At 51.6% G+C, this 25729-nt stretch overlaps 1 protein-coding gene and 1 long non-coding RNA gene across 2 annotated transcripts in view; one reads left to right on the forward strand and one right to left on the reverse strand.

Annotated features, from left to right (window-relative positions):
* The first annotated feature begins 139 nt into the window (after positions 1–139).
* Gm34823 lies at positions 140–20291 on the forward strand. Its single transcript, XR_389061.4, has 4 exons — positions 140–199; positions 783–944; positions 19039–19191; positions 20135–20291. It is a non-coding gene; the product is annotated as a predicted gene, 34823 (long non-coding RNA).
* The window catches only part of Map3k14 (mitogen-activated protein kinase kinase kinase 14), a 47638-nt gene continuing 23202 nt past the window's right edge, over positions 1294–25729 (reverse strand). The window contains exons 2-16 of the mRNA NM_016896.3: positions 23645–23919; positions 22567–22636; positions 21162–21372; positions 20462–21082; positions 19028–19165; positions 12887–13016; positions 12562–12693; positions 11862–11966; positions 9062–9225; positions 8517–8667; positions 6820–7152; positions 6564–6670; positions 5776–5920; positions 3029–3129; positions 1294–2719 (exon numbers count right to left, since the gene is read on the reverse strand). Coding sequence (NP_058592.1) covers positions 2555–2719; positions 3029–3129; positions 5776–5920; positions 6564–6670; positions 6820–7152; positions 8517–8667; positions 9062–9225; positions 11862–11966; positions 12562–12693; positions 12887–13016; positions 19028–19165; positions 20462–21082; positions 21162–21372; positions 22567–22636; positions 23645–23900 — 2829 coding nt within the window. The 5' untranslated portion in view covers positions 23901–23919 and the 3' untranslated portion in view covers positions 1294–2554. The remainder of the gene's footprint in view (positions 2720–3028; positions 3130–5775; positions 5921–6563; positions 6671–6819; positions 7153–8516; positions 8668–9061; positions 9226–11861; positions 11967–12561; positions 12694–12886; positions 13017–19027; positions 19166–20461; positions 21083–21161; positions 21373–22566; positions 22637–23644; positions 23920–25729) is intronic.

Here is a 25729-nt window from a genome sequence, read left to right on the forward strand (position 1 = left end):
GGCGCCTGTGATGCTGCGGCTTCTGTGACGTTCAGGCCAGGGGATATGGCATGTAGGAAACTTGAAGGTTCATGCCAATGATGTGGGTGGGAACAAGAAAGGATCTTTTGAGTCTTGGAGGTTGAGCAGACAGCTTCCCCCGCCACCCCCCCCCCCCGGACCAAGACTTGGGGCAGCTGGCCACGCCACAGTAGGCCAGGTATGTGGACAGCGGTCTTGGGTAAGGACGGGGTAGGTGGGGGCTTAGAACCTTATCTGGACAACAAAGCTGCTCCATTTTTGCGGGGAGTCTAGGATTCCTCTAAGGATGGTTGAATCTCAGTCCAAGCTGTGCATGTGTGCAGTACACACACCTGTGCATAGCTTTCCAGGGTGACCTTACAGTTTTTTTACAATTACATTTATTGTGTGTGAAAACTTTCACACCACATCCAGTGTGTGGTGGTCAGAGGACAACTTTTGGGAACAGTCACCTTCCACAGTGACTGTTCCTTTCCTGGGACTAAATTCAGGTTGTCTAGTATTAGATTCCATTGCAGCAGGCTTTAATCACAACCCCCCCCCCCCCAAAAGCTGGACACGGTAGCATAAATTCTTATTTAATTCTGGCAGTGGGGAGGCAGAAGTGGGAGGATTTCTGTGAGTTTGAGGCCAGTCTGGTTGTTCTACGTAGTGAGTTCTAGACAGTCAAGGCTACATCCCATCTCCCACCGCCCAAGTAGTTTTTTCCTTCTGAGACAAAGTCCCATGTAGCCTAGGCTGGCTTCAAATTCTTCTTGTAGCCCAAGGCTGGATTACAGGTGTGTACCATCATAGTCAGCTCATTCTAGGGGCTAGAGGCATATCAGTGCTCTTGTGTCCTCTGCCACCCTATGCTCCGTGATCAAGAAACTCCTGCTGGGCAAGTCATCACCTCACCACGCAGACGCTCAAAGTAATACCAGGTAAGACCTCTTGCCGATGGGCCTCAGGACAGGTGCAGGCAGGTGAGTGGGTCATGCAAGCCCCTCCCCTTCTGGTGCCACTGGGCTGCCTGGCCTCTTGGCCTCCTCCTTTCAGCCCAAGACTTTGGCCAGGGATATCCCTGCTGCTACAGGAGATGGGCATACCAGAGTGGAGGGATTGAGTTGGATATGACAGGTAGCAGGACAAGCAGCTCTCTGGACAGGCTGATGCCAGTCCTCGCTCCAACCACGGAGGCTTGAAGGAATCCACTCCAGCAGCTGTCAGGGTTGTGGAGTACTGCAAGCAGGCAGGCAAAAGAGGCGACATCACAGCCTACAAACACCCATCGTCATTCCAAATTTTATTGCTTATAGAACTCAATACACCCCAGATGCAGCACCGTGGCTGCCGTTCATGTGCTGGGGCCAGGAGCAGCCTAGATCCTTGCAAAGAGCTGGACAGAGCTATCCTGGCTGGTTGAGGTGGGGGGATGAGTTTCCCTAGAGAAGTCTCTGTGCCCCTCCCAACAAATGATTCACAGTGAACTTAATGCTACAATGAGTCCTAAGCAGCTGTTTCCAAGTCCCACCAGGAGAAGTCCCAGCTAGGGCAGTGGGGGCGACGATGCTCATCTTAAGTCTGAAAGAAGCTTGAGGGGGGGTCAAGCCTGTGTGGATGATGGGTCAAGACAGTCCCTTCTTCCCCATCCCCTGGCCTGCCCCTGCTCATGCAGAGCCAATGCTCTGCTGGAAGGCAGCCAGGAAAGTGCTTTGAGGTCACCTGAGTGCAAAGTGCTGCTGCTGGCAATGCCTTGCCACACCATGCTGGATGCTGACAGTGTGCCCCCAGAGGGTGGCAAGCCCTGTTTCTGTGGCTTTCTTGAGTTTATCATTTGCAGACCGTTCCTGTCAGGTGGGTCTCACGTGTCATCCTTCATTGCCACAGATGAGGGACTAGAGTGCCAGGGAGCCAGTGGGGCTGACGCTGAGGAGTGCTGCCCATAGCCACAAACGTGAGGCCCGAGAATCATGTCTCTTCTGTGGTCCCTGGTTGATCAAGGAGCTCAATCCAGGATGTGGGCTGCAATGACCTGAAGGCTCAGTGCATTCTAGTGCCCTTCCTGCTCCTTCTGTCTCACACTAGTCAAGGCCAGGGAGGCTAGACACGGGGCCAAGAACTCCACAGCCCCTGGGCCGGCACACCTACTGCCTTGCCCTGTAGGAGCTGGGCAGGAACCCCTAGACACTCTCCTGCCTTCCTAGGGGTACCTGCTCTTCGTGACCCAGGCTAGAAGCTGCTCCCCAACTGCTGGCAAGTGCTGACTGACCCATGTGGGTCTGGCTACCTTGTTTGGAGAGTCACAGAGACCCCTGTTTTCCTTCCTCCTTGTCTCCTCATGAGGGAAGAGTTTCTCCTGCCAGGAGGCAAGTCCTGGGAGGTGCTTTACTCTGTTCCCTTCGCTGCTCTGCTCACAAGCCCTGGTCTACATGCTGAACCAGGGACTGGCAGGTCCCTGTGCAGACTCATCCAGCATCTCAGAGCACCAGCGAGCACTGAGATCAAAGGAAGCCTGCCGTGGCCAGAGTGGAGCTGGTGGTGGAAGACAGGACTAGGGTCGGTTCTCCAGCTGACCATGCTTGACCCTCCAGGTCCAAGCAAAGCTGCCATCAGGGGCCAGGGTGCACTGCAGGTCGATGCCCGAGTCTGGCACCTCCATGTCATAGCAAACAGGCTGTCCATCTTTGGTCACCAGGCTGAAAGCTGTGGCTGGGATCTGTGGGTAGAGCAAACCGGCTGGGGTGAGAGGGCAGCATGCATCGAGAAGGGAGCTTGAGTGTAAAGCTTATGGTCCCCGAACATGCTGGGAGACACCTCCTCCAGTCAAACAGGTAGTGGGGAGAATACTGCCCGTCCTTTATTCCAGAGGACTCGGAGGGTCCTTCCTAGCCCAACTCTGGGTCCAGAGATCCTCCACACCCCCTGCCTGTCCTGCCCTGAGACCTGGAGAGCAGCTAAGCCATGGACCACTAATTCCCCAGGGTGCAGTTCTCATTTACTGTGTCCCTAAGTGTCCCTTCCTCACCTGGCTGCTGATGCCGGTGGCAATGTCTCCCACCTTGACGCGGTGGAATTCCCGGATATGCAGGTGTTCGCCATTGAGAGACTGGATCTGGACCTTGACCCCTAGAAAGCCAAGGCTGAGAGTGAGGGCAGGGCGGAGGCTTGTTACTCAGAGTGTGGGGGAGCAGGCAGGGCCAAGGGCAACCCCTGTGAAGTCACTCATAGAGTGGAGCAGGTCTGGCTGGAGCAAAGAAGCAGAAAGCAAATTCAGGTTAAAGGGGCCTGAATATTACACAGCTCTCCCTGGCTAGCAACACCTGCAATTTGGCCTGCATCCTGCTAAGAGGCTGGCTCCCAGGGGGAAGTAATATTCTACTCTGGATGTGTAGCAAGAAGGCACAGAGGACAAAGGACCCCCTCACTGAGTTACTGGTTTATCACCTCCTGTCTGTCTTCTCTTTATAATCTCTTCATCTTCCTTGGTTTCTTCCTCTTTTGGGGACAGGGTTTCTTTATGTAAGCCTATGGGCTCTGCTTGCATCTGCCTCCTGAATGCTGGGATCAAAGGCATGTGCCACCTACCACTGCTTGGCTGTCCTTTTCTTCTTGTTTAGTTCAGTCAACTGAGGCACATGTGATAGCATGTAGCTATTTTAAAGTCTTCTAGCCCGGCAGTGGTGGTGCACACCTTTAATCCCAGCATTTGGGAGGCAGAGGCAGGCGGATTTCTGAGCTCGAGGCCAGCCTGGTCTACAAAGTGAGTTCCAGGACAGCCAGGGCTATATAGAGAAACTCTGTCTCGAAAAACCAAAAATCAAAAAAAAAAAAAAAAAAAAAAAACCAAAAACAAAACAACAACAACAACAACAAAAAAAGTCTTCTACAAACCCAAAGGACACAGACTAACTTCCTTTTTAAGTATAACACATTCAGGGCTGGGTGTGTCCCTCAGTGGTGGACCACTTACCCAGCATGCACAAAGGCCCTGCACAGCATCACAACCAAAAAGAGATGATGTATTAATATTACCTTGCCTAAAAATGCCAACAACTGAACCTCTCTGTAAAGCCCTCTATTTTATGAGGGGTGACAAGTGACTCCTGACTACATGTTTTTGTGGTAGAATGGATAAATCATATAATGAATTGTGTGCAATTCTAGTTCCCCAGAATACATTTACAAGGCTCTAAAGAGAGAGAGAGAGAGAGAGAGAGAGAGAGAGAGTGTCTTTTTTTTGTTTTTTGTTTTTTTGTTTTTTTTTTCGAGACAGGGTTTCTCTGTGTAGCCCTGGCTGTCCTGGAACTCACTTTGTAGACCAGGCTGGCCTCGAACTCAGAAATCCTCCTGCCTCTGCCTCCCAAGTGCTGGGATTAAAGGCATGCACCACCACCGCCTGAGAGACAGTGTCTTATCTGCTCATAGAGATGAAAGACTTCCTTTTTTTTTTCTTCTGCTTCTTCTCAAGGAAGGGTTTCTCTGTGTAGCCCTGGCTGTCCTGGACTGTGCAGATCAGGCTGGCTTGAACTGACACAGAGATCCACCTACCTCTGCCTCCAGAGTGTTGGGATTAAAGGTGTGCGTCACCACAGCCTGGAATAAAAGACTTCTAATCCTAATCCCCACTTTTTCTTTTTCTTTTTCTTTCTTTCTTTTTTTTTTTTTTCAAGACAGGGTTTCTCTGTATAGCCCTGGCTGTCCTGGAATTCACTTTGTAGACCAGGCTGGCCTCGAACTCAGAAATCCTCCTGCCTCTGCCTCCCAAGTGCTGGGATTAAAGGCATGCGCCACCACCGCCCAGCCTAATCCCCACTTTTTCTCTGGCAGAGTGTCACGGATATCAGGCAGCTGCCCTGTCCTAAGCATCCTCTAAGCCCTTGTGAGTCCCTTCATGACAACTTTGGGCACAATCAAATATTTTTAAAGTAACAAGCCAATTCCAGAAAATTCAAGATTCAACAGAGACTATTTCTTTTCTAAATATAGAAGAGAGAAAAATCTAAGGATGTAACGGACAAGTTAGGCTACCCATCCTGACTCAGTAAACGTTTTTCTTAAATAACGCCACCCCAACCTTATCCCGTGCCATTTCTGCAGAGCTTTGAGCGTAAGTTGCTCTGAGTCATAACATCCCAATTTTAGCCCAGACAGGAAGCAAGCTCAACTCGCTTCCGCTCTCTCCAGCATCCTTAAATTAGACTGTAGGCAACTTATGAATGTCTCTGAACCTCTGGCATGGCCTTGGGGCCTGACAGTCCTCACACTGGCTTGAGGAGAGCTGGTGCCTACGAGCTGTTACAGACGCCCTGGTAAGATGCTAACTTGACTGTGGAGCGAAGCTTGAAAGCAGTCATTTAAATGCCCTCTCATCTTCTGACTTCAAATCCCAGCAGAGGATGCCAACAGACTTGTTACTGGTTTCTTGATTAAACTGCTCCTGGGCGTGTTCCTATTTCCTCATCACCAGGCATTAGGTATTCAGCTTCTGGCCCTGGCCTAGGATCGGCCATTTTCTTCCCCATGTTGGCCTTCGGGGACTCTACAGGCAGCCAATTTGGAGGGGCAGCGGTTCTCTGTTCTGGGAACCCTTGGGAGTGGTCAGGGCTCTCTGTCTAAACCCAGCTGTCCAGCCAGGGCTGTGAGAGAGGTTCTGGATGGCGGGCACGTTCCTCCCCCACCCTTCTGTGCTGAGGAGAGGCCAATGAAGTGCTTCTCCGCCCCTCCCTGGATCCCGGCAGGACTGGGCTGGAAGAGGGGAGAAGCAGACCGTACCGTTGAAGTAGCTCGGGATGTCAGTAGGCCGCCCCCGGGCCAGCGCCGTGCTGCAGCTGCAGGTTCTTGCCTCAGCTTGGCTGTTCCAAGAGTGCACGCCAGAACTCAGGGTGTCCCGTGAGCTCTGAGAGGCCTTCGATGGATTCTGAACACAAAGGCAGGCACAGACTCAGGAAACCGTCTCTGGCCCTGGTTTCCTTGGAACAAGAGGAACTGACCTTCTCTTAGGGTCAGACCCGCCAGTCCTATGACAGACCCAAGGTACATTTCTATGTGGGACCAAAGCTACCGCTCACTCTCCAGACTACCTAAAGCCTTTCCTGATTCAGGGTTAGGGTTAGGGTCAGGGTCAGGGTTAGGGTTAGGGTGGAAGGCATCCTGTCTCAAGCTGGGGCACAAGCAAGGAGGGTGAAGGCGTGTTTCTCTCTATAGAGTCCCAGCAAATGTAACTCATATGTAATAGAAGGCAGACCAACATATGTGTGTTATTAGTAAAAAAAAAAAATAATCATTTATCACGGGCCCTTTTCCTGTTTGTTTTAGTAGAACATCCTTTTACCCGTGTCTGCTTTAGCCAAACTTTCCTTGATGAGTCTGCCTTAGCCTTCCACCGGTGTGAAACAGAAAAACACTCCTTCACCTGTTTGCCCCAGCAAAACACCGTCCAATGCAACGGACTCTCCAGAGTATCCTCAAGTTCCCACCTCAGGGTGACCTCATGGCCCCTGCTCTGTCTAAGGCCTTTGCGTGGGCCAGCAGGCTGCTCGGTCGGTCGGCCGGCCACTCACCTTTTCACTGTCATCTGACAGCGAGAGGCTGTCGATGCTGAGGCAGGAGAGGATTTGTTCCTGTTCCTCCAGAGAGAACGGCTGGGACAGGCTGTTGAGAAACAGTTCTGCAGGGGGAAGCGGGGAGAGGGAGACAGCGTGAAGGGTTGGAGGAATTACTTCCCAAGGTACCCCCTGCACAGCCTGCAGGAGCAGGCCTGGCAGGGGAGGTGGGGTGGGGGTGGGGCGAGGGGCGTGGCCACAGCTGAGCGCCCACCTATCTCCAGTTGCTGTAGCTCCAGCTCTGGCAAGGTTGCCCTCCGGTCTGGGAAGCTGGGGCCTTTGGCAGTGGCTGGGTCCAGGGAGGACAGAGGCAGGGGTTCCCATGTGCCAGACTCCTCCTTGCTCAGGTTCAGGGCTGGCGCTTTGCTCGGTTCTGGTGGTTCTGGCGGTAGAGGAGGCTGAGGCTCAGGAGCCCCGTCTGTGTTGGCCTTGGCTGGTGGGTTCTCTCTCGGCGGAGTAGGTAGGGTCTGGTGGCAGGTGGCTTGGTCTTGGGGTGGAGGTCTTGGTTCTTTATATTCTCCTTTCCAAGGGCTTTTCAGACCTCCCACTGTAAGAGAGAAAGGCACCCGAGGTGAGGGGGGAAATGTGCAGGCATGCAGACACCAGCCCAGGAAGAACGGCCTATCAATTAAAAAATTAAATTATGGGCGTATATGTGTTGGTTATGTGAGTGCGGTGCCCATAAAGGCTGGAAGACGGACACCAGATATCCTGGAGCTTCAGTTTCAGGTGGTTCTCCACCACTGGGCCTGGGTGCTGGGAACTGAACTCCGGTCTTTGGGTCTTCCCCCGATGTACGCTTAACTGCTCAGCCATCTTTCCAGTCCCAGCCTTTGTCCTTTAACTGCCACTGGTCTCCTGCCCATTGCTGAGTTACATTCTGTTAAGCTCCATTCCTGACTCACTCTCTCTTTTTTATTTGAGACGGGGCTTTGCTTTGTAGCCCAAGCGGGTGCTGTATCTTAAAGTCCTGTTTGTCTCTTAGCTATGATCACAGACATGCTACCTCCACATGTTTCAGTACCCCACCCCCCTGTGTGTGTGTGTGTGTGTGTGTGTATGTGTGTGTGTGTGTGTGTGTGTGTATTTGAGACAAGGCTTCACTGTGTAGTCCTGGCTGGCCTTGAACTTACAGAGGCTGCTCTGCTTCTCAAGAGTAGGGGAAAAGGCTACCACATTTGGTCCTTTTTTATTGTTTTATTTATTTTTTAAAACAATATGTCATTCTATATCCCAGGCCTCAAAGTCCAACAATCGTCTCTGCCCCGCCTTTTAGGAAGGGGGATTCCAGGCCTGAGGCAGCTTGCCCAGAGTACGATGGGTGTTGCTTTCTTTATTGATTTTTTAACTTGCAATGGAGCTCTTATGGTGCAGGCCTCCTCTCGGGGGTTCTTCTCACTGAGTGCTCGCCACCTACGGCTTTCAGCTCAGTTCCCGTACTCACTCTGTGCATATGGAGCGGTATGGAGCGGTTGTAAGTGCTGGGTGATGTCCCAGCCCCAATCACCTGCTTTCCCCTTGAGGGGCTCTTAAGCCCTCTCTCCTCCCTCTAGCCAACAAGGCTATAGTGCACCAGGAGAGGAAGGTTTGGGTCGGCCCGAGTGCTACCAGGTTCCCTCTAGCGTGGCTGCAGCGTCAGTACCCTCCCGGTGCCCAGGGAGTCCTGTGCCCGCGGTCCCACCAGCACCTGGTATTGCCAATTTTCTGGCTCTTGACATGTGAGTGGCTACTGGGCATGTGTGGCTTTAATTTGCACTCTGAGTCACCTTTCCGTGTCACAGCCCCTCCTCCTCCATGTCCCAAGCCACCACCCCAAGCTTTCTAGGACTGAGGGGAGATGGGGGATTGAGGCTGTTTCTCCCTTCCCTCTGCACACTGCTCTCCGCTGACGCAGGCACACAGGGCTCTCACCTTCCTGTAGTGCCTTGCCCACTTTCCTCCGAAGCTCCATGGCAGATGCTCGGTGGACGGGCTCTTTCCTCAGCCCCTCTTGGATGGCCTGGGCTGTGAGGGGTGCGCAGGAAGGTGGGATCTCCCTGATCGGTGGAGGCTCGCTGGCAATCTAGAGGCCAAAAGGCGACATTCAAGGCCTGCTTCCTCCTCCTTCCCCTGTCACATCTCATGTTCGCTCTCCACCAATCCCTCCTTCCCTACGCTTGATTGGGGGTCTGCTATAAGGAGGGAGAGGACTGCACTACAGCCAGTGGAAAGGCTCCTAGAACACGGAAACCTGCATCCAAATAGGACAGGACAGTGCCTGGCAACAAGATACCATGTCCTCCAGACTTAGTCTAAAGGATGCTGGGAGTGGGGGTGGGGGTGGTGGGCTGGTGGGCAACAGGCAGAAGGGACCTGCCATTGCTCACATCTGTCACAGACGAACAACTGTCACTAGCCTGTGGCCTGGGCCCGTAGCTGCCGGCCTCCCTGCACAGCTGTTTGGGGCCATTGCTGACCTTGAGACAAAGCGGGCCTCGGAAGTACTGAGTCCAGGGGTGGCAGCCGTTGAGCATGTGGAGCATCATGCAGCAGCTGCTCCAGATGTCCACCTTGGCATCGCAGGGCTTTCCCATCACCACTTCTGGTGCCATGTGGGTCTCCGTGCCAGGAATGTAGTCCCCTGAGGGCACAGGGCGGGAGGTAGAATCATCATGAATTCAGTGCCCACTCAACTTAGTTCCTGGGCTGCCCCAGGTGGAACACTAAGTTACAAGTGGTTTTGTTACTATTGTGTGGATGTGTGCAGGGGCATATGCGCTATGACATGCCTGTGGAGGTCAGAGAATAATAACTCTGGGGAGTTGGTCCTCTCCTTCTGCTTTTACACAGGGGATTAAAGTTAGGTCACCAGACCTGCAGCGAGTGTCTTTTACCTGCTGAGTCATCTAACTGGACTGTGTTTTTACTTTGTTTTTGGAGACAGGGTGTCTCTTTGTAGTCCTGGTTGTCCTAGAACTTGCTATGTAGACCAGGCTGGCCTTGAACTCACAGAGATCTGTCTGCTTCTGCCTCCCACATGCAGAGATTAAAGACCTGCACCACTATGCCTGGCTGTTTTTTGTTTTTTTGAAACAGAGTCTCACGTTATAGCCCAGGCTGGTCTTGAACTCACAGCAATACTACTTCAGCCTCCTGAGTTCTAGGATTTAGGTATGAGTCTCTATGTCTATCTCGCTTGCATTTTCTCCCATATTGAATAATGGTTTAGGAGATGTCACAGTAATAACACATAAACAAAATAAGTAAAAAAAAAAAACCAAAATAAACATGCAAATAAGCAGAACCCCAAGCCCCTCCATAATGAAATTCAGGAAATTCATATGCACAAAAGCATATAATTATTAAACAGGTAAACAAGAGCCAACATATACAATTAAGTGGATGTCAACTTTTTTTCCTTCCAAATTTAGGGATTGAATCCTGGGCCCGATGCATGTTAGGCAGGCACTTCACCACTCAGCTACAGCGGATCCCCTTTTTACTCTTTATTTTGAGACAGGGTCTCACTAAGTTGTCAAAGCTGGCCTTGAATTTGCAATTCGCCTGCCTCAGCTTCCCAAAGCATGCTTGGCCTTGGCCCAGGCCTACCTTGCTTCTCATCTGAGCTGGGGCCCCCATCTTAGGATTACTATTATTTTAATAATCATAAAATAATGTTTTATGATGATTATTAATTTTTTTCAAGACAAGGTTTCTCTGTGTAGTCATGGCTGTCCTGGAACTCACTCTGTAGACCAGGCTGGCCTCAAGAGATCTGGCTGCCTCTGCCTCCTGAGTGCTGGGAGCAAAGGTGTGGGCCACCACTGCCCTGACTTTGAATGTTTGACTCCTGTCTCCACCTGGGTTTAGAGTGCTCAGGGACTACAGGCATGTGACTTCATGCCCAGTTTACAGAATTCTGGAGAGTCAAGACTTCATGCATGCTTGGTAAGCACTCTATGGACTATGCTATATCATCAGCCTTCAAACCTAGATTTAAATATAAATAAATATGACATGAAAATAGAAGGTACAGTTGAGCTGGGTGTGGTGGCACATGCCTTTAATCCCAGCTCATGTGGGAGGGAGAGGCAGGAGGACCTCTTTGAGTTTGAGGCCAACCTGGTCTACATAGAGAGTTCCAGAGCTACATAGTGAAACCCTGTTGAAAGACAAACAGAAATGGTGGTAGGAGGAGGTGACTGCTAAAGAAAGAGGAGGGAAAGCCCAGAGGAAGGGAAGTGGGGCATGGAGTGCAGTAGAGAGAACAAAATGTGATGTTTTCTCTCATATGCAGGGTCTACATTTAATTACACAGTATAAGTCACATGAAAGAAGGGAGGGGCTGGAGAGATGGTGAGGTGGTTAAGAGAGTGGAGGGGAGACTCAGGGCAGGCAGGGGTCAGAGGGGAGTGGAGGGGAGTGGAGGTATAGGTGAGAGCAAGGTAAAAGCACGCGCGCGTGCACGTGCTTGGACATGTCCTAGTCGTTTAATAGACAAAATGAAGAAGGGATCAGAACACCAGCCTTAATACTAACACTGAAGCAGGAGGATTGTGTCTCTGAAGCCAGCCTGTACCACACAGTTAGACCATGTCTCATACAAAAAGAAAAAGAAAAAAAAAAGAATGAACAACAAATGGCTGAGAGTGGTTCACAGGCTAAGAGCACTGGCTGCTCTTCCAGAGGGCCTGAATCCAATTCCCAGCAACCACATGATGGCTCACAACCATTTGTAATGGAATCTGGTGCCCTCTTCTGGCCTTCAGTCATACATGCAGGCAGAATACTATATACATAATAAATAATTTTTGTTTTTTAAATAACAACAAAGTGCATAAAAAAAACAAGGAAGTAAAAAAATAATGAATTTTAGCTGGAGATAGTATACTTTTAAACCCTAGCACTCAGGAGGCAGAGGCCGGCCGATCTACATGAATTTGAGGACAGCCTGGTCTATATATGGAATTCTAGGTCAGCCAGTACTACTACAAGGCCTGGACCTACTGCAGGACCTTTGGCCTTTTGGGCCTTGCTGTGTAAGGTCACATGGTCATGGGGCACCTGGCTGGCACCTGTTGCTGTGTCTGTGCACAGCGAGCACCCTGTAATGACCCTGTAATGACCCTGTAATGGTGGCTGTGAGGATGATTAGTTCTACCTGGGGACGGAGAGTGGCCACAGCATTTACCCCACATGGAAAGCACCGTGGTGGGAGGCTAACGCTGAGTGACAGCTACCGGTACTATGATTGTGAGGTAGAGAATGAGGCGTTACCTGTGAGCAAGGATTTCCCTAGGCCGTCAGGTTGCAGGCACAAGGCGTGGCCAAAGTCGCAGAGGGCCGCTCGGCTTCCATCACTGGACAGGAGCACGTTGTCAGCTGCAGGCAGCCCCGGGGCAAAGAGCAAGAGGGGGAACAGGTCAGCCACACCGGGCTCCAGGCCCCAGCCCACCCTCGCCTGGCTTGACTTGACCTGGCTTCTAGTCAGACAACTTTCTGGCTGGTCCTACACTGCTGTTTCTCATTGGTCTTGTTAGGGAGAGCAGTGTGTGTGCGCGAGCATGTGTGCGAGCGTGTGTGTGTTTGTGTGTGTGTGTGTGTGTGTTTGTGTGTGTGTGTGTGTGTGTGCGCGCGCGCGCACATGCGCGTGTTTTGGTGGTGGCTAGCTGAGGCTGGAGGCAGACAGCAGGCAGCATCTGGAGCAGCATCTCTTAGAACACCACTTTCCCAGAGTGCTCTCTCTGCCGCCCCACCCTCTCCCAGAGGTCGTCAGTTGGCAGGAGTTTAGCCTTCAGTTTTCTGTGAGCACCAGCGCAGGAGACTCACAGTGCTAGACGCAGGGCCTAGAGAGATCACCCCGACCCACGAGGCACGGCCCTGTCAGCTGACTCAGGCGTCTACCGTGAAGACAAGCAGGCAGGCCACAGCTGAGGGGGCGCCTGCTGGGATCAGGACATGGTGACTAGGGCCTTACCTTTGACATCGCCATGCAGAATCCTGCGTGTGTGGAGGTACTCCAGCCCCTCCAGGGCCTGGCCCAGGTAGTAAAGGGCTCGGTCTTCTGGCAGACAGCCCATTTGCTTTATGAGCTGACCCAGCGAGCCACCTAGGGAAAGAACAGTCAGTCTTAGTGGGGCTTTCCCAGGCCTACACGCAGGCCGAGGGCAAGAGCGAAGGGCAGGTGAGGTAAGGGAGCAGGGCTAAGAGGTCCGACGTGGCCTGAGAGGCAAGGGTCTAAGTGGGGGTTACCTCTTGGCCTTGAACCTTGAGAGGGATAAAGACGGGACCTGTCTCCTCACCTTCTAGCAGTTCCATGAAGATGTTCACCCACGGGCCTTCTCTCACAGCTCCATAGAGAGGGACGATTCTGGGCGAGCTCAGACCAGCACAGGCCACTAGTTCCTCTACCCGAAACACCTCGAGTCGTACCTGAAAGACCCAGAGGCCCCTGTGTCAGGGTGAGGGGTGCGGGCTGGGGAACCCTTGGAATTCTATGCATAGAAGCTAACAATGCTCTCAGTGGTGGTGCCCAGGCCCAGTGGGACCAGCCCTTGGGAAATGAGCATAACCCATGTATAGTCCCCTGGTGTCAGGTATCAGGGCCACAGTGCTGACTGCATGAAAAACAGTCACACAGAAACATTTCTTTCTTTCCAGACTCCTGGAATTCTCTCCACCCTCAATCTGCAAACACATTCTGTACCCCAGCTCTCTGGGGGAAAATCTCTAGGCCACGAGGTCTTGTGAACCCTGCCTACCCTGTACCTGCTACAGGCCCCATCATGTATCTTAGGTTGGCTTTGAACTTCCAGTCCGCCTCAGCGTAGCAAGTGCTGGGATAATAAGGATGTGCTGCGATGCCTGACTCTGTGAGGAGTCGCTGCACCAGTGGTTCTCAACCTGTGGGTCCCAACCTGAGGGCTGAGTGACCCTTTTACAGGGGTCAATTTATTATGATTCATAATATCAAATTACAGTTAGGAAACAATGATGAAAATAATTTTATGGTTGGGGGTGGTCACCACATGAGGAACTGTATTAAAGGACCATAGCATTGGAGGTGGGCACGCCTTTAATCCCAGCACTCGGGAGGCAGAGACAGGAGGATTTCTGAGTTCGAGGCCAGCCTGGTCTACAGAGTGAGTTCCAGGACAGCCAGGGCTATACAGAGAAACCCTGTCTCGAAAAACAAAAAAAACAAAAAACAAAAAAAACCCAAACAAACAAACAAAAAAAACCCAACAACAACAACAAAAAAAACCAAACCAAACCAAACCAAAAACCCCCCAAATTAAATTAATTGTGTGTATGTGTGTTTAGAGTGCATGCATGTGTTCTGTGTGTGTGAGGAGGGCAGAAGGTTCCAGATCTCCTAAAACTAGAGTCCAGGAGGTTGTGAGTAGCCATGTGGGAGCCAAACATCTGCTGAGCCATCTCTCCAGTCCCCCTCATAGCAACTGCTTTGATTTTTCATAGTGTGTTACGTGTGTTTGTTGATATTGTACTGAAGCAAGGTCTCTGTTGAAACAGAGCTTGCCTGGGGAACTCATGTCCCTGTCTCCAAGTGGCCACCATGCCTGTCTGGCTTTTCTGTGGGTTCTGGGGATCAGAACCCCAGTCCTCGAGATGTAGTTCATCCGCTGAACTCTCTCCCCAGCCCGTTACTTATTTCCTAAAGGACCAAACTGTCCATGGAGACAGGCCTGCAGTTATATTACTGTTTGCCCTGTAGCTATTTCCCTAGCATCTGGGTACACAGAGGCTCCTGGGGATGGGCTGGCCAATGCTTCTCCTAATCTGGAAGTCTGGGGTCACTCCTATTTGTGGGCTCCAGCATCTTGGCATGGCAGGAGGCATTAGGCCATGGATACAAACATCTTGTGCTTAGCTTCTTGGTTAGGCCATTCACAGAAAGGCCTCTTGCTGCCATCAGCCATGTGTCTAAGAGAATGGTGGGGACACAGCTGCCTGCTCAGGGTGGTGTGAGGATTCAGAGAGATGGGGTCTTTCTCCATGCTTGGTGACTAAGACACTTGGGCAGAGCTGGCTTCCCACTTCCTCCTGCCAACTCAATCGAACTTGTTGGCTGCTGTGGGTTCTCTGGAGCGGCACCGCCAGGGGGCGACAGCGGTAACAGACTAGTTTGGCCCAGCTTTTGTTTCTAGACTTGCTCTGTCCATGTTGGGGGTTTGGACATTTGCCTCTCAGTGGACAATGTCTCTCTTTTGGTTACTTAAAGAATATTAAGTTTGGTTAGTTAGCGCATGTAAAGTCCGATGGAGAAGGCTCCCCTTCTCCATGGCCAGACAGCACCTGAAGCACCTCTCTGAACCTCAGGGTTCTCATGCTAGGCTGTGATGGGACGTGAGTGGGAATTTACATTTAAAATCCACTACCAAATGTCTGGTGCTGTTCAGCACTAGACGATGGTTTTCATACAACAGACTCTGGAGGGGTGGCTCTGTGTGATGGGGAAGCTGAGGCTGGCACAAAGGACTCATCTGAAGTCACTGAAAACAGAGTACCACAGCCTTGGTTGGGAGGCCCGACCCTATCGCTGCCGCACTCCAGGTTTAGCTTGGACTCCTGGCCACAGGAGCAGCATTCCCGGGAAGCTGCAGACAGCATCCAACACGGCACAAGTGCGGAAGTCACTTCCCTCCGCTGCAGTGCCAGGGCGCTTGAGCCTGGGGGCAACTTTCCCTCCTCCAACCTCCTTATTTCCTCTAGCACAGTAATCTTTCTCTGTCATAAGTGGGGTATAGGTAACGTCACAAGTTTCTGAAGATTGCAGGAATATCCATGATGGGAGGGAGAACACAGAATGGGACACGGAAGCCTAAGAAGTCAGGGTCCCCATTTCCTCCTCCTCCTTCAGACGGTGTCCCTTTGATCCCTGCTTGCAAACAAGGGTTTGTGGCTGATGCCACTTCTCCAGCACAGCCTGGGTTTGTTTAAAACTCTAGCCCTGGCCAGGGAGATGGCTCAGCAGGTGAAAATCAGCAGAGCCAGCATGTGATCGCAATTTGATCTCTGAAACCCACAGAAAAAGCCAGTGTCGCCCTGCACATCTGTAATGCCAGCATGCTCACAGTGTGAAGGGAGGACTGGCTGGAAGCTCAAGAGGCTGGGAATATAGCTCACTGGAACACACTTGCCTACTGAGTGTGAGGCCCCAGTTCAATCCTGAGACGTCACACACACAACACACACACACAGAGCCACAAAGACCACACATCCCATACACACACCACATACATCACATACCATACACACACCACATACATCACATACCATACACACATACTCTACACACACACACACACACACACACACACACACACACACACACATCACATACCAAATACAGATCTCTCTCACACACACAAAACTACCCACACCCACACCCCACACCCAGTGCATAAGCTGCCTCTGGCCTCCACAGATGTGCTGAGTAAACACACATACACACAAGGCTTCAAAACACTAGTTCCTTTGGATTCCACATCTTTGTCCCCGGTCCCTGTATGGTGTTTGGCACAAAGCAGGTATTCCAGGACAGCTGGTTTGACTTGGCCAGTGACACTCTATTCCAGATCAGTGACAGAGCCAAAAGGAGGCTCCCAGAATTCTATGCTTGGGCCAGATGGCTTAAAGCAAGCAGTTGCTCACTCTTGTTGAGGGCAGATAGTAATTCTTGGAGAATCTGCTTAGTGATATGGTTTCTTTGCCATCAAACTGTGTCCATGACCACACATACAACTCACATGAACTTTAGGATCATGTTCTAAGAATTTAAAGATCCTATAAGTACATTCTCCAACAAGGAGAACTTATTTATTGGTTGCTTAAAAAGCCTGACCATTCTATGTGAACCAAGGAGAAATCCTGCCTAGCATGTCTTTCATGGTGTGTGTGGGGTGTGTGTGTGTGTGTGTGTGTGTGTGTGTGTGTGTGTGAACCACAGTGTAGAATAATCTTTAGGACTGGATCTCATTTTCATAAAAGATAAGCCAAATTTAAACATAAAGAGTCTAAAAAAATAGACGACAGATGGCATTTTTGAGGACAAGGAAAACCTTTGTTTGGTGGCATTTGACTTCATTTATGGTGAGCCAGTACTTGTTTACAATTGAAAAGGGGGCTGGTGAGATGGCTCAGCAGGTAGAGGTGCTTGCTTCCTGCCAACCCCTGGCCTCCACAACTGCATCATGACATGTGTGCCCCCCCCCCACCAGAAACATGTCATAAGAATTAATTAAAGATACATAAAAGATTAAAACCGTAAAAACAAGACAAAGCCTTGCATTAAGGCCTAGATCTGAGGCCGATAAGCATGTGACCTAAGCCTACAGAAGTTTCTGGAAGGAGGACCAAGGGGCAGCCACTTATCCTCAGGCTCCTTCCCAGGAGCAAGGAACGGGAACAGGCAGCCTGAGCCTGACTCCCAGACTGTCTGCTGTTCTCTGCCGGGAACTCAGGGAACTTTTTGTGTATGTAGTATCAGAATTAGAACCCAGGGCCTCATACTCACAAGGCAAAAGCCCTAAAGTGAGCTCTTATGTGGTCTTAGAGCTAAAAACTGTACAGGACAAACTTCAAGCCCTAACCCTTGCACTGAGAGAGAGGAGAGGCTGATGCTACCCCACGAGCTGGAGGAAGAAGCTAGGAGCTCTGAGGGTGGACAGCCAGAGCCCTGGGAAGTCCAGGCCTTATGCCTGGAGCTGTTCCAGCTGCCCGGGACACAGGACAAGAGAAATGTATCAGGGTTGTTTACCCTGTTGCTTAGGACTCGGAGGATGTCAGCCGAGGAACAGCTGAGAGGCTGGTGACTAAGCTCCCATCACTGGGCACCCATCTGTAGGACACTTCACACCGTCTCACCGCCTCCCACCACCTCTCCTCTCGGAAGGGACAGCTGAGCCTGCCCTGGTGGACTGGGGAGGGGGAACTGCGGCTAAGGAGGTTAGGCACGAGGTCCTGGCATCCGAGTGGAAGATGACCCAGGCTGGCAAGAACTCAGTGTGTGCTCCTGCTGCGGAGGGGTGAGGATGGTGGGTGGGGCTTGCTCCCTTCAAGTAGCCTGTATGAAATCTGAGGTAAAGCTTACAGATTCTTCCCTTATCCTTCTACTCTGAGGCTCAGCTTTGATGTCTGGCCCAAGAATGAACCCAGGCAATAACTCAGGCTTATTCACGTCCCAGCTGGAGTCATCCCCAAAGCTCAGGGCAGCCATGATGGCAGAGGCAGGGTCCGCTCTGTATGGCGGCCACCCAGGGCATGCTGCACCTGGGTGATCTCATTACTTGGTCTTTTTCCTTGGTGATCAGGATATAAGCCAGTTATTTGAACCAGTGGGCAGCCCCCCCAACAACAAAAACCCCAAACAAAACAAAGTCACAACCCAACTCAGACAAAATCCCCAAAATGACGATCCACATAAATTCCGGTCCTTAGTCCTTTTGCTTAGGGACAAGCTGGCTCCCAGTAGAGGAGAGGGGACTTCCAGGGCAGGGTTTGAGAGATGCTGAGGAGCAGAGCTGACACTACCGAGACTTGCGGATCTGCAGCTGCCCGTTCCCATCTGGGTTGGGATAGTCAGGCTCTGGGGCTCCCTGGGTGGCCGTGGGCAAGCCACAGGGGAGGTGACTTCCTGTGGTATGTCAAGACCTTAGGACAAGGAGTCTCCTTTTCCTTTCTCTCTTCAAAGCTATGGTCTGTGACAGATTTGGGGGTGAACTTGATTCAGCTACCAGTGCAGGTTCTTAGTGTCTACCTGGGTCACCTTTCCACATTGTCGTCCTGCCTGTCTGGGCCCACAGTGCACTTGACCAACAGGAGGCAGGTTTAACTTCCAGTGTTTAGCCTCCTGGAGGGAGACACCTGACAGGTGGTGGTTGCTGTCTTAATCACTCATCCATGCTTAGCTCTGTGGTGTGAGGGTTTTTTTTTTTTTTTTTTTTTTTTTTGTTCAGCGCGAGCTTCCTGTGAACTCAAACATCTCCCAGGCCTGGACTTGCCCCTACAGGCCCTGGCGTCCTCAGCGGCCGGGGCTGTATCCAGACCCGAGCTGCGTGCTCCTGTACTGCCTCTCAGACATGCATACCAAGGGCAGCAATCAGGCCAGGCCATGTGACACACCAGACGGCTCCCTTCCAGCTCCAGCTGACCCGAGAGCAGCTAGGGTGCCAACCATCAAGGGAGAGCCCCGGATACCCCATGACTGTTGCTGACAGAAAGCTGAGGTGGAAGGCAGCAGCCCCTGTGTGGCTTCCCTTTCAGCTCCCCAGAGTTCTACCTACTATGTAATTTTTTTTTTCCAAGTCAGGGTCTCACAGCATAGTCCCAGCTGGCCTAGGATCCATGGTCATCCTCCTGCCTCAGCCTCCCCAGTGTTGGAAATTTGGGTGCCAGCCCAGTGGTGTATCACCTCGGCATACCTTTTTGACAGCACACTGGAAGCCTGTCTGCTTGTCCTTCATTCTGTGGACCTCGCCGAAGGAGCCTCTGCCCACCCGAGGCTGGTGTGTCATCCAGTGGACCTCTTCTCGATACTCATAATCCACTGGCTTGAGTTTCTGGGGTTGAAGAGGAGGAGGAGGAGGTCAGTACCAGTGACCTGGGCAGCAGAGGGACAGAGGACTGCAGTGGGGAAGGCTCTCTAGTCAATAGCTAGGGCTCTGGTGGCTGGATGGCCACCACATCTAAAGAGACTACCAGCCCTACAGCGCGATGATAAGGAAGACAGGCCAAAAGGGGTTTAGGGGAATAAGAAGACAAAGGTGGGGCTGGGGAGATGCCTCAGAGGTTAAGAGCACTGACTGCTTGCTCTTCTGGAGCGCCTGAGTTCAATTCCCAGCAACCACGCGGTGGCTCATAACCACGTATAATGAGATCTGGTGCCCTCTTCTGGCCTGCAGGCAGAGTGCTGTATACTTAAATCTTAAATGGCAAAGGTGGCCACCATAGGCTGCCTGGGGGGTGGGGTAGGCAGATAATTCCTGCGATGAGAAGCAGAGTCGCCAACAACCTTGATAATGGGACATATAACTCAGTAACTCCAAGGTTGAAGAGACAGGGGCAAGCACCGTTATTAAAAGTGAATAGAATCAATCCCTCAAGTTGAACAAATCGCTTCAGGTTCCAAAGTTATTCAGGCAGAGAACTGAAGGAAAAGGGAGATGTGGGAGGGAGGGAGAGGGAGGACGGCATCCTCTGCTCACGGGACATTTTCACTCAACACACAATCCAGCAACCTGAGGATCTGAAAAAAAGCGGCAGCTAGCAAGGCTGTGGGAAGTGAGGCTGTGGGTGGAGGGCCACACAGATGCCACACAAGCAGTAAAGCCACGCAAGCAGTAAAGGCCAGGTTTGCTCCTCACCCTGCAGCTATGGATTGTGCGGAACCTTTAATAGGTGTGGCCTAATGGGGGAAGGTATGCCTAATACTACTGGGGTGGTGTGTGTGTGTGTGTGTGTGTGTGCGCGTGCGCGTTGCCCTTCAAGAGAAAGTTGGGATTACAGCCTTCATCTCTCTCTGCTTTCAGGTCTGATGGGGTCAGTGCATCTTCTCCACCAGACACTCAGCCATAGTGCTGGGCCCTCTGGACTATCAGCTCAAACTAACCTTTCTTCAAATTCACTGACTTATGCCTTGTGTCATGGCAACAGAATCCCCCGATTACACAGTCCCCAATGCTGCAATCTGCAATGAGCAAACTGATTTGTTACAATGGGTGTGAGGGACTCTGTTATTCAGGGGACCCTCTCTCAGGGTCTGCTCACACTCTGCTTCCATAGCAAGCCCCACCCGGAGCGCCATCTGTGGACTCTCAGCTGGGAGGTGGTGGCTGGGCTTGAGGGAGGTTAGTTACCTCAGTAAGCAGGACCCCCTCGTTGTCCTCAGTTTCGGGGCCGAGCCTCTGCAGCTTGGCGCTTCCCGAGGACCATGTCTTAGCCAGGCTGGCCAGGCTGTGGGCCTGGCCTGAGCTCACACTTCCTTGGAGCGCATGCACCAGGTATTCCTCCACGGGAACCTTTTCTAGGGCACCCCGAGACGGGCAGCTGGACTCCAGGTGTGGGCCAGGCAGCGGCTTCTGACTGTCTCCATGGGCCAGTTGGCTTAGATGCGGTGGGCCAGGCAGAGGCCGCTGGCCGCTGACACCGGCTAGTTTGTCCAGGACGGCAGAGTCCAGCATATAGGGTTTCCAGGGCTCCAGGGGGTAGAATGGGAAAGGATGGGGCATTCCGCTGTAGGGGAAGGGGTGAGTCGGGTGGGGCCGGGGGCCTGTGGCCTGGGGGTGGTGGAGTTTCCACACGTGGTTTAGACATTGCAAGGGGCTGATCAGTTTGTGGAGTTCTGGTCGAGGCAGTACCGGTCGCAGGCCTTCATCTTGTTTCTTAAAGCACAGGTGGCCAAGGCCTGGTCCCCCCAGAGGCTTGGTGAACTGGGAGACATTTCTGGCATAGAGGTTGCCTAGTGGAGACTCATCTTCCTGCAGGAAAAATACAGGCATTACAAGTCCCAGTCCAAACGCCCATGAGCTGGGACCAGGGCAACGGGCAGGATCTCACCTGTACTGGGATGGTACAGCTCTCTTGCTCAGGGGTTCTGGGCAGGGGCTTGGCTAAGGCCACTCCTGCCTGGGCCAGTGACTTCGACCTCTTCTTCCTACGTTTTTTTCGGGCTTTGCCGTGACGTTTTCCCCTCCGGCACACACGGGCCATTTTGCCTTCAGTTGCATGGGCCACATTGTTGGGGATTTGATCGAGACTCTCAGACTGGCTGTCAAAAGAGGGGCATAACCACATTCTGAGTGCAAGGGAAGACAGACTCTTAGTACAAAGCCGGCTCTGTCACTGCAGTCACGCATGCTTAATGACAGGGGACGCGTGCGGGGAAGCGCGGTGTCAGGTGAGTCTGCCTGTGCATCACAGAGTATACTAGCGCAAACTCGGACAGCTGTATACCAAGAGCTGCTGTGAGCCTATGGGACTGCTACTGTGTATGTGGCCCACTGTTGACCAAAACACTGGTCTGTTGTACCTCTGTACTTAGTGTGGGCTAGTTCCTACCCACACCCCCCCACCAGGAATACCAAATTTTTTCATTTATGAAAGTATTTATACCACACTGAGGTGGTGATGAGGTCGAAACGGGAGCAGTTCATAAGCCTTAGCACCTGGCTGCTCAGCAGGTTGCCCTATAAAGTGCTTGCACAGCCTGGGGTGGACCCTCAGTCCTTCTCCAGGTGCCAGCCCTCTTGGGGCAGGCATCTTAGCTCTGACAGGGCAGAGTTTCTGTTATCTCTCCCCTTAGCCCTTAGACGTATCTAATTGCCATGGGAACATGAGACGCTGACAAATAGACTCCCTTTCTGGCTGGTGTAGCTACCAAGGATCTGCCAGGCTCCCACCCATGTTAGTTATTATGGGAACTTGTTTCAGGCAAGGGTCTGAAGGAGGTGCTGTGAAAACAGCCATCGGCTCTGACCACGGCCACAGCCACAGCCCTTCCTGGGATGCTGGGAGCCTCCAGACTTCTCTCCAGCAGCCAAAAGAAGAGTTCATCCTCAGGGTCAAGAGATGCCTGAAACTACACAAGGAATTGCCTAGACCGTAAGGAGGACAGAAGCTCCCACCCTGACCCCTAGGGGTGTCTTCCCTAAAGGATGGTGAAAGTAGCCCCTCTGGACTGTGCTCATGGCTATATACAAGTTCAGAGTCACTACTGTTCCCAGAACCCTCCCTGCTGAGGGGAAAGCAGAGGTGTCTCAAGGACTCAGGGTAGAGTAAAAATAAAATGTCAAGTTTGACGGAGCCAGGGGCAGCTTCTGAAACGCTGACTTGGCTGCGAGTGGCTGGGCCAGGAAAGCTGGGTGGCTGCCAGGAGCAGAGCCCAGGTGCTGAAGCAGGGGGCCAGAGGCCTGGTGGGCGTGGCCTGGGCTCCCTTCTTCCCAGCTCCAGTTGGCTTCCTTACCTGTACTGCTGTGACCCCGCGATGAAAATGCGCTCTGAGAAGGTGGGGCTGAACTCTTGGCTATTCTCACCTGTGATCCAGGGAAAAGGGTCAGATTAGCAGGGATAGGAACAAAGACAAAGCATTTAGGAGAGAGCGTTTTACAGACAGGGCCCCAGTGGCCACTTCCTTTCCCTGTCATATTCCTCTGTCTGGTGGCTCACCTCCCCGCCACAATCTTCTCTCACTGTTGGGGCTACCCTGTGCCCCAGCTTACCAGTGACGCCTCCTAGAACACCCACATGCCACAGGGCACACAGTTGCCCCCTTGATAAACAAGCTGGCACGTATTTCTGTTTACACGCATGTCACTGTATGTGCACTCAGCTCATTTGAGCTCATTTTCAGTGTTCTTTCCTGGTTAGGAAAAGCCTCGGGAAGTGAGGCAGAGGTTGCATATACATGGAGAGAGATGCCAGGTTCTCTGGGTTCTAGCCCAAGACACCTGGACTGGAAGATGGTACTGATAGAGGGAAGGGGGCTCTGGTGCTACTGAGCCCCCCCCCCCCCGCCCCAAGGAGTTCTTGTTTCCCAGGCAGCCATCAATATCTACCATCTGGAGGCAATAGGAGTAGAAGTGGAGAAAGCCAGGCTTGGCCTCCTGCTGAGGCTAGCAGCTCAGAGACTGGCACAGCAGGCATAAGAACAGGGTAAGGGTCTGTAGGCCAGAGGAGCTTTCTAGGAGACTTGGCCTTTCCTGTCTGAGCCTCTCTGCAGGCTACCGTTCAATGCTCAGTGGAAGGTTAAGGGCCAGCTTGATGATCTTGTAGAGTCCTTAAGCAATCCTGACTCTTGGCTGCTCCCTGTTTGGGTCACAGTGGCACAGCCTCTATTTGCTCTGGCCTCCATGATCCACCCTAGCATATTTACAGCTCCTAAGTGGGTGGCTAGACCCTCAATTGTGTCTGGGAGATGCTTCTAGAACAGTCACTCTGACCTTGCTCTCCATGGGGACTCCCAGGCTGGCCTCTTGTGCCCAGCCACCCATCTGTGAGCCCACTCATTTGCCACTGTATCCATAGCAACCCCAGGTCCTTACATTCAGCCTGGGCGATGATGGAGATGGCCGGTGGTCCTCCCTCAGAGCCGTCCTTGGCTGTGCCTTTGGTGATCACGTCGTTTAGGATCTCCCACTTCCCACAGAACACGGGGCTCTTCTCCACGGCCTCAAGCTTGAAGATGCAGCTCTGCTTCTTCCCCAGTGACTGTGTCTTCTCCTTGGCTTTGGCAAGCTCCTTCTGCTGCCCGACTGCTGACCCAGGAGTGCCCGGGCAGGCCACTTCCATCACGGCCATCTCCCAGGCTCGTGCTCACCTTGACGGGCCAAACACAGACTTGGTCAAGTCCCAGGCCCTATGTAGTCAGCATAGATTAAGCATGCTTGGAGGGGAAATGAGTGCTTGCCTGCGTGTGTGTGTGTGTGTGTGTGTGTGTGTGTGTGTGGTGTGTGTGTGGTGCATGTGTGTGTGTGTGTGGTGCATGTGTGTGGTGCATGTGTGTGTGTGTGTGTGTGTGTGTGTGTGTGTGTATGGGGGTCACGTGAGAGGTTCTTGGCTCTTTCTGTCTAGTGTTCTCATCCTCTAGACACCCTGAGTGGTAGGGAAGCCAACCTTGAAACATTTATCACAAACATTCCATTTGTGGGAACCTTGCTCTACTGGCACTGTAGTATAAATGGATGCCTCTGGGGGCTGGAGAGGTGGCTCAGTGATGAAAAGCACTGCTACTTTTCCAGAGGACCCAGGTTCAATTCCCAGAACCCACATGGTGGCTCACAACTGTCTGTAACTCCAGTTCCAGGGGACCCTTACACATATATACACGAAGGCAAGACACCAGTGCACATAAAATAAGTCATTTTTTAAAAGAAAGGATTCCTCTGCTGGGCTTTCAGAGAGACAGGAGTTATTTTCTTCAGAGTGTAGCCACTGGTAAATTGCCCGTGCTCCAGTAAATAACCTCACATCCATACTCATGCAAATGACCCTAGTTAAACTCAATGTAATACACGCACACACGTGTGCACACACACTGCCAGGCAAGTAGGAAGGGTGTGGGGAGGGGAATGAGAGGGAGATAAGAGGAGACAGATGGCTCAGCAGTTAGGGCACTGGCTGCTTATGCAGAGGACATGGATTTGGTTCCTTGTATCCACGCAGCCATCTATAACTCCAGTTCCAGAGATCCAATGCCCTCTTCTGCCCTCCATGGGTACTGCACACATGTGCTGCACATCATATATAAAGGAAAACCGTTTTAAACAACTTTAAATAATTTAAATTACACATTTTAAATAATTTTAAATTATTATTATATGTTTTTTGGCTTTCTGAGATAGGCATATCCCTGGCTGTCTTGGATCTCAGTCTGTAGACCAGTCTAGCTTCAAACTCAAAGATCTGCCTATTTCTGCTTTCTGAGTGCTGGGATCAAAGGTGTGTGCTACCACCACCTGGCCTAAAAATAAATAACTTTTAAAAAAGAAGGTAATGGAGTGTTATAGAAATAAATTATACATATATACAAAATCAAAGAGCAAATAAAAATGTTTTAAAGAAGAGTCAGTCTTTCCTTCCCCTGCAGACAGCAGCAACATGGAATTGGACTTTTCTTGTCCCTACAATGACTAAACCTCTTCCTGTTGTGTGGAAAACTTCATTTCCCTGGGACAGGGAGGTAAATCTCATCCCCCAGAAACGTCACCTCACAGACCCCATGGATACCCTGCCTTCGCAGAGAGCAAGCACATCTACACTGTCCATGGTGGCTTTTCTCCAAAGGAGAAAATCAAGGTTTGGTTTTGTTCTTAGCAGGAATAATATATGCACAGTTATGTCATGATGGGGATACATTTTGCAAATGTGTTGCCAGAAGATTTTAGCATTGTGTGAGTATCACAGAGTGCATTATGACATCATGGGGGGGGGAGTCTTATGGGACCAGGGGTACATGCAGTCCATTGTTGGTTGACACCCTGTCATGAAATGCATGGCTTGATGTGAATATGTGTGTAGGAAATGTCACAAAGCCTACCATTCAGCCTAACAATGGGCTGAACACTTGGCTCCTTTCCCATGATGCAACTGTCTGTGGCTCTTTAGAAAATGGCTTCCTCCTCAGATGT

Source organism: Mus musculus, chromosome 11 (genome assembly GCF_000001635.26).
Source record: "Mus musculus strain C57BL/6J chromosome 11, GRCm38.p6 C57BL/6J".
Lineage (NCBI taxonomy): Eukaryota > Metazoa > Chordata > Mammalia > Rodentia > Muridae > Mus > Mus musculus.